General features: G+C 41.4%; 2 protein-coding genes across 3 annotated transcripts; one reads left to right on the forward strand and one right to left on the reverse strand.

Moving 5' to 3' along the window:
* LOC308168218 (cytochrome b-c1 complex subunit 6, mitochondrial-like) lies at window positions 1–2,899 on the reverse strand. Its single transcript, XM_080542723.1, has 4 exons — window positions 2,690–2,899; window positions 1,612–1,704; window positions 631–792; window positions 1–199 (listed from the first exon to the last, which is right to left on the reverse strand). Exons 1-4 carry the CDS (start codon window positions 2,735–2,737, stop codon window positions 167–169), a joined length of 336 nt encoding a protein of 111 aa, XP_080398849.1. The 5' UTR covers window positions 2,738–2,899; the 3' UTR covers window positions 1–166.
* Window positions 2,900–3,789: 890 nt separating this feature from the next.
* On the forward strand, window positions 3,790–8,315 carry nsun4 (NOP2/Sun RNA methyltransferase 4; the record flags this gene model as incomplete). 2 transcript variants are annotated; one of them, XM_080542863.1, is made up of 6 exons in its annotated part: window positions 3,790–3,885; window positions 5,316–5,689; window positions 5,960–6,114; window positions 6,802–6,962; window positions 7,066–7,190; window positions 7,959–8,315. In XM_080542863.1, the coding sequence occupies 6 exons, from the start codon at window positions 3,790–3,792 to the stop codon at window positions 8,233–8,235; spliced, it is 1,188 nt and encodes a 395-aa protein (XP_080398989.1). In that variant the 3' UTR covers window positions 8,236–8,315. The 2 variants fall into 2 exon arrangements, with proteins under 2 accessions (XP_080398989.1, XP_080398990.1); XM_080542864.1 differs by having other exon boundaries at window positions 3,868–3,898.

An 8,315-nucleotide genomic window follows, 5' to 3' on the forward strand; every position in this document is an offset into this window, starting at 1 on the left:
TATCAATGAATCAATAAAGAAGTGTAATTTATTCACATGAATACATAATAATAATAAAAAATCTGTAGTTTCAAGCCTTGCCTGACTATACTTGTACAATTGTAGCATTTAAATAGAGTCCTCCTCTACAAAACACTACTAGAAATGACAGAATGGTGGATGAGGTTCATTTCATGTTGTGGAAGACCCGGTGCGCTACCTGTGAGAGGGGGGGAGGAGAAACAACTGTTAGTTTTGAGTCAATGGGAAAATGTGTATTAAAATCAATAATAATAATAATAACTTTAATTTATATAGCGCCTTTCAAAAACCCAAGGACGCTGTACAAGGGGATGAAACGGACAGACAAAACAGAAAACAAACAAAGCAAAAACTAAAACAATGTCTAGGGGCCAAAGGCCTTGGAGAACAGATGGGTTTTGAGGGCTAGTTTGAAGGAGTCCAGGGTGGGGGCGTTGCGGATCAGTGTGGGGAGGGAGTTCCAGAGAGTAGGTGCAGCCACGCTGAAGGCTCTGTCCCCAATCAATGGTGATTGCATTTTAAGTTTTGAATCTCTGCTCACATGCACACACACAGTGCCCTGCCTAAGTAGTGCTATGCCTCCACTCACACACACACACACACACTTACACAGTGGTCCCGTGCGTGTAGAAAGTCAAAGAGTTCTTCTGTGCAATCCTCCTCAGTTTCAGGGCGTGAGCCCACTCTGCGCTCACACGCCTCCAGCCTGGACCGTGCGTGTACGCAGTGCGCCGTCTGCTCACACTTCTCCCGTACCGTGTCTAGGGGGTCCTGTGAGGGTCAAGGAGAAGAACAGGTGATCAATAACATTAACACTCAATCTACAGGAAAGGTGTTAAAGACAGGACATTATTTCCGAGGCTTTGTGCCAAAACAACCCCTAGACACGGGGCGGCTGTGGCGCAGGAGGTAGAGCCGCCGTCTAATGATCGCAAGGTTGGCAGATCGGCGGTTCGAGCCCCGGTTGGCCACATGTCAAAGTGTCCTTGGGCAAGACACTGAACCCCAAATTGCTCCCAATGAACGGGCCGGTGCCTTGCATGGTAGCTTGCCGCCATTGGTGTGTGAATGTGGGTGTGAATGGGTGAATGAGAGGCCATTCTAAAGCGCTTTGGAATAAGGCGCTATATAAGTCAGTCCATTTACCATGTAGACACCTAGGCAAACACCAGCACTTCTGGAACAATGTGCTTTGGACAGATTAATCCAAAGTTGAATTATTTGGGCACAGTAACAGAAGACATGTTTGGCACAAACCAAAGACGACAGCATTTGGGCACCAGAATCTCATACCAACTGTCGATGTCAGAGATTGGTAGACAGTTATAGGAAACCTCTAATTGATGTTATTTCAGCCAAAGGGGGCAATAATAGCTATTAGGGCATAGGGTGTCCTAACTGTTTTTACTCAGTAGAAATAGGCATCTTTGTTCTTTTTTTGTTAAATAAATAACAATAAATTGTCATTGTTTTTGGTTCAATTACATCACCTTTATCTATATTGTTTGAAAGAAAACCAAATATTTATGTCCATAATTCTTTAAAAAAATAACTAAATATTTAATGGGATGACATGGTGGGAATACTTGCCACCAAGTCTTCCTCCTCCTCCTCTTCCTCCTCCTCCTCTCCTCCTTCTGCCTCTTCCTCCTCCTCTGCTGGTGGTGCGTCTTCCGTTTCATCCTGGCCAATGACATCATTGGGGGAAATATTTAGTAGGATCCATTATGTGAAAAAGTGCATGAATGTATTAAAATTGCTATGACACTTTATTCTCCATGGAAGACGATGAAATCGGGAAGGGGACTTTAAGGGTTGGTCTCTGTCACGCTTTATCTCCAACACCACTGCTACACTTTTAAGAAACTTGAGTGAATGAACTCCACTACTTCCTGAAAGGCACCTGGCATGAACATATCCTGTCTCACTCTATTGGTTTAATTGATTAATCAGCTGTGCACTGTGTGTTCCAACAGTTTACCGCACAGCTGATTAATCAATTAAACCAATAGAGTGAGACAGGATATGTTCATGCCAGGTGCCTTTCAGGAAGTAGTGGAGATCGTGCACCTAGCCTATTGACTTTTCAAATGATACTGCAAAATTATTGGAAATTAATCAAATAAGCACTTACATATTTCATATTGTCGCAAATATTCACACAAGGAGGGGGACAACATGTTTACTAGTATACACTTAATCTGACCACAAACCTTGAACGTGCCTTACACTTCCTGTATAAACCCTATAGAAGTCATCTGAGTTATGGGAATAACATAGCTGAACAGTGAGAATGAGCTAGTGGTAAATACATTTGAAACAGGTGATATGCGACATCAATTAACGTTTTGATAATAGGACTTTGCTGCTCAGACATAATAATGGTTTAACATAATGATTATGATAATCATCTGAATGTAGCCTACATGGTAGCTACCAGCTGTCCACATTAAATCGGGACACGTGATTCTTTCCACAACAATAAAAGATGAGATAAAGAAGTTGACAATAAATACAATACAGTTGAATCTAATCTAATCAAAAAGGTGAGAAGATGTCCAATAGCACTTATCTAACAAGTGGGGTAGCATTAGCCTGCTATCCACCTAACTAAATGACTTCAAACAAACTAATCTAACACAGGTTAGATGTTCATCTGTCTCCATACCTCGTCATCAGGCTCCTCATACAGGATCATTTTCTGTGCAAAAACCATGATTGTACTAGACCTAAACCTTACAAAGTCTATCTATTAAAACCTTTATCTATAACCAGCAGCTGAGACACGTTGTGACTCACAGACTGTAAGCAGAGTACTATAATAATAATGTTATATAAATTAGGTCACACGCAGGAAATAACGAGCAAGATCACCGGAAGAATGTTTGTTATGGTTTCTTTTTATCCACTAGATGGCAGTGCTCCAACCTCTGTATCTGTATTCGCTTGTTAAATCGTGACGTATTTCCGGGTCCAAAGTTGGCAGAGGCGCTCTCTTCGAAATGCCTCAATAATAATAATAATTATTATTATATTTATATAGCGCTTTTCAGAGGCTCAAATACCCTGACAATATGGAGAAAACGGGAAAGTGCTGTGTCCCTTGTTGTATGAATAGATCAGAGTCTAAAAGAAATAACGAGCAAATATCACCGGAAGAATGTTTGTTATGGTTTCTGTTTATCCACTAGATGGCAGTGCTCCAACCGATGGAACAGCGATTCCCAACCTATGGTCCGAGGCCCTCTGGTGGGCCGCCAGGGTACTGCAAGTGGGCTGCCAAATCATGGGCATACTTTTTAAATGTATTATTATTATTATTATTATTATTATTATTATTATTATTATTATTAAACGTTTCAGGGTACTGTATTTTTTTTAAATTTAAAACCTTCAAAAATGCATCATCAGTGTGCTACCGATAGATAGCAACTTGTGGAGAATAATGATGAGCCCCCCCAAAAATGTACGAGACGAGTGCCTAAAATGCCTGTGTGGGCCGCGAATACTTTGGAGATTTTTAAGTGGGCCTTGAGTCCAAAAAGGTTGGGAACCTCTGCGATAGAAGGTAATCTGTATCGGTTTTGAATGGGGGACCCTCGCATTAATGGGGGGAACTAAAGTTCTTGACCGAAGAGGAAGTACGGAAGACATAGAGCGTGGCACATTGAGATCGGTTTTGAATGGGGGACCCTCGCATCAATACATGGGGGAACTAAAGTTCTGACCGAAGAGGAAGTCGGAAGACATAGAGTGTGGCACATCGAGATGGCGGCGTTTACGGGCACGACATTGCTGCTCCGTAAAACTAAAGGATTAATCTGCCTAGTAACGCCTCGACGGAACCGTGTGAAAGCCAAATGGGTAATATAATAATGTAATATACCCTGTAAAACAAACCACAATCTAGGGTTGTCTGCTGTGTGACATTAGTGTGACTTAGAACCATTGCTACTTCTGACCTGGCTGGGGGGTATTCCATCAACGTCACTTAAAGGAAAAAAAGTCCATGCTCGAGATGTACTAAATTAAAGGCTGGATCTTTGTATAAATCTCTCTGTATTTTTTTTTTTTTTTTTTTAAAGCCCTGGTCTGGTGAGGTTATTGTGTTTACTAACTGTAACGTCACGTGTGAAATATGACTATGATTTTCTGTAATATCATATGACACTGTCATTCACAAGTGCTTTAATTAACACTGTTGCCAGTTCGTGTCTATGGTCTATGTCTGTGGTCTAAAGTCAAGAGAGACAGATTATTATCCGCGGTGTCTTGAAAAGTATTAAAAGTTGATAAATAAATGTTGGGTATTAAAAAGTCTTATCACGATTTTACGAGGTCTTGAATTTTGTAGGTATTTTTCTGAATTACACACTGTCCAAAGAGTTTGAGTCCTAAAAACTTTTGGTAAAAGTTTGTGAATTTATTAGTTTTATTAAAAAACAAAGATGAACCGGAAATTGTGTTGTATGATAGTGGTCTAGTCTGTTGCAAACTAAAACTGTTAAGTTAAAGGTGTCACTGATGTCAACGGTTACAGCTCCCCCTAGTGGCGGTGAGGTCTGGAAAAATATTGACAAGGTCTTTAAAAAGTCTTAGAAAGGTATTGAAATTAACCTCTAGATTCCTGTATATACCCTGAAAGTCATCTGGAGTTTGTTTTTCAGCACTAAGGCCATGGGCGCTGTCTACTCTCGCTCGGTGCTGAAAAAAAGAAACTCGACCCATACTGTGGGGAGTTTAACATTTACCGTCAAATCTGCTGATATCTAATTTTGTTTCCATAGTTCCTTTGTAGCACAGTTCTCATTCGTAAACAACGAACAAAAATAGAATCTTCTTAATGCTGTTTACGCAAAAGTCCATATCTCAATAATAATGACCTGGCTGAAATGATCTCCATTGATAAATAGTGCATCATGTATTTATTTTATGTGCACAGTTACTTTCATGTTCAGTGCACTGCATATTGATTTGATCAGTGATTTGCTGTTAGATCTAACTTGTTGTGACAAGTTTGATCATCAAGACAAACTTCAAACTATCAAATCGGTATCTGCTCTCTTCAGGAGGGTAAACAAACCTGTCCACGCCGATACGTTTAACTGGAAATACCTACCGAAGCTGCTTGTATCAAAAGATCGCTAAAACGTCTGGCTTCTGAAAACAGTGATCAAAATAGTTATTCAAAGTTACTAAATCCTGCCATTTGCCTTGTTTAAGGGTCCTTTTTCTGCTGCTTTTCTCAAGTAAATTCATAGTAACGGTTTTGAAATGTTGTGATCTCTCCGCAGGCTGTCTCCCTGCCCAAGCACCCTTCCACAAACTTGGCCTTACAGAACCTTGACGCCACCTGTAGCCTACAGCTAGGAGAGCAGTGGCCCTCAGTCCGTCTCAGTATGCTCTGTGAACAGAAGTATGGGGCTCTGGTGAACAACTACTCCGCCTCAGATGGGGTGATGGCTGATCTGCAGGCCCAGGGATGTAGAGACTTTGTCAGCCACCTTAGGGTTGGCGGAGCAATGCAGGACAGACTGCAAGAGGCTGCACATTCTTCCAATCACAAGTCCTTAATTGTCAATCAAGAGGTGGCACCTCCTCGCCTCAGCCCAAACATCAAGTGCTTAGTTTTTCCAAGGGGAGACATTTCACGATTCAAGCCTGCCAGGTGAGATTCTTAGAGACTCTGTAATTGATTGTGAGATGACCTGGAACAGGAGGTTATCCATGTTTACTGTGATTGCTGCTGTTCCATCTGCGTGGCTCTAAATGGCTGGGCTGTTTGTCTGGAAAGCAAACATTTGTTCTCAGGTCTCAGTCCTAGGATCAGACCACTGCTGTAGGCAAAATAACACCATGTAGCCTAGATCTCTGGGATATGCAAATAGCTAACATATAATCATATTGTTAATTTATGTCCTCTCTCTTTCGCCCCTAGACCAGACAAGTATGGGTTGCTTGGGTACTACCTCATTGACGCGGCGTCCATTTTGCCTGTTTTGGCCCTAGACGTCCGGGAGGGACATGCCGTGTTGGACCTCTGCGCCGCCCCTGGGGGCAAGACCCTTGCTCTGCTCCAGACTCAGGCCATCCGTAAGAGGATAATGAATGTTGTACAATGTCCTCTCAATTATAAACACCATTCTGTCTCTTACCGTCGTATTGGGGTTTAGTCTTGAAAGATAACAGGAATTCTGGCATACATTCAATAATATCTCAAAAAGTCACATTGTCTTGATAATTTTACATTGACTGGCAGGGTTATGTTAATTTGACAGGGTATCCGCGGTGTCTTGAAAAGTATTAAAAGTTGATAAATCAATTTTGGGAAAATCAAGACCCTTAATAAGTATTAAAAAGTCTTATCACGATTTTATGAGGTCTTGAACTTTGTAGGTATTTTTCTGAATTAGACTCTGTCCAAAGAGTTTGAGTCCTCAAAACTTTTAGTAAAAGTTCGTGAATGTATTAGTTTTATTAAAAAACAAAGATGTACCGGAAATTCTGTTGTATGATAGTGGTCTAGTCTATTGCAAACTAAAACTGTTAAGTTAAAGGTGTCACTGATGTAAACGGTTACAGCTCGAAGTGGCGGTGAGGTCTGGAAAAATATTGACACGGTCTTTAAAAAGTCTTAGAAAGGTATTGAAATTAACCTCAAGATTCCTGTATATACCCCGAGTAGGTAACATAGACACGGCTGTTCTAGTGTCAACTGTCACTTAGATCCAACTGTCACTTTCAAATTAACCTCAAGATTCCTGTATATACCCTGTGCAGGTTTTCTGTGTGTCAATGACTCTTCAGTGTCTCGCACCTTTCGCCTTCGCGGTGTCCTCAAAAGTTACCTCCCCGAGGAGCTGCTGAGAGACGAGAGCGTGCGCATCACTTCCTTTGACGGCAGGAACTGGGGTGAAATCGAGAAGAACACGTTTGACAGAGTAAGTATTGTGATTTGTTTTTATAATGATTGATTGCTGTTTGGTGAAAAGGGAATTTGATGTTATTTCTTGTGGTTTCAACTTCATCTTCAATGTCTGTCAGGTTCTTGTTGACGCTCCCTGCACCACTGACAGACACTCAGTGATGGAGGAGGACAACAACATCTTCAAGAGGATCAGGACGAAGGAGAGGCAGCGGCTGCCCCAACTGCAGACAGAACTTCTTCTGTAAGTGTTCCACATTGTGTTTGTGCTATGATGCCTATAAGCTCATAATTGTGAGTCTGCAATTGATTCCTCACATTTGTCCTTGTTGTACCCCTCAGTTGCTTTGTCATATGATCGTCATATGATATTATTTATTGTTTCAGGTACAGTATGTTACATTCAAGCGTTCTAAATGGTTGTAATGTTGTAAGTTTAATCAGTAGCGATCAGGGAATGAGATCCCTTGAAATACGTTTAATTTACAAAAGCTATTTTGGTCACTCAGAACAGTAACAACATGTTTTTATGCAAACCAAGGGAATGGATTAACAGATAAATCCAGATTTTCAAGTTTCTGTCTCTGGTGGATGCCTCTTGGAATCGTTTGCGCATGCAGGAACGCAACAAGCCCAATAGACCTATCGCTAAGCCACGCCCCAAAATAGAAATTGTCCAATCATATCACAGCAAAAGTCACTACAGGCATAATACAATAATACAATAAATAATAATACAATAATACAATAATTTGTGTGTTATTAGTTAAGACAGATTGTGTTTATTCATTATTGTAACTTGGATGACGATCAAACCATATTTTAAGACATCATGTATACATTTATGCAGGTAATTCCAAAGGGTTCACTTACTTTTTCTTTCTTCAGAGCTCTATATACTGCTCTGATGGAATCTGATGTGCATCCTATCTGTCTGTTAGAATGTAACAGACACTTGCTATGTTTTAATATAACTGACACTTCTAAAGACAGATGTGTTGTCCTTCCCCAGGGCTGGTATCCAGGCTGCTCGGCCAGGAGGAGAGGTCCTCTACTCCACCTGCTCCCTCTCCCAGCTGCAGAACCAGTACGTGGTGGAGCAGGCCATTCAACTGGCCAGGAACGAACACAGCATCAATGTCCAGGTAGCTGACCTCCGACCTCTCACCAGCCTCTTTAAGGACACCTTCCACTTCGCCCCCGATCCCCACCTGGGAGAGCTGGTCCTGCCCCACCTGGCTGCTAACTTTGGACCCATCTACATGTGCAAGCTGCAGAGGATGAGCTAGGACAAACTCATATGGACATAAAGCAGGAAAGGACCCCTGCGGTGGTCACATTTCTGTACTTGTACAAGTTGAATCTAATC

This window comes from Nansenia antarctica, assembly GCF_963989245.1.
Source record: "Nansenia antarctica genome assembly, chromosome: 12".
NCBI classification, from domain to species: Eukaryota; Metazoa; Chordata; class Actinopteri; order Argentiniformes; family Microstomatidae; genus Nansenia; species Nansenia antarctica.

Bases quoted from the DNA above. Each gene is read 5' to 3' on its own strand.
- LOC308168218 (XM_080542723.1), bottom strand. From the start codon at position 2,737: ATGGTTTTTGCACAGAAAATGATCCTGTATGAGGAGCCTGATGACGAG. The intron at 1,705-2,689 runs GTATGGAGACAG...GTCATTGGCCAG, and splicing joins ATGAGGAGCCTGATGACGAG to GATGAAACGGAAGACGCACC. The intron at 793-1,611 runs GCAAGTATTCCC...TGACCCTCACAG, and splicing joins AGGAGGAGGAAGACTTGGTG to GACCCCCTAGACACGGTACG.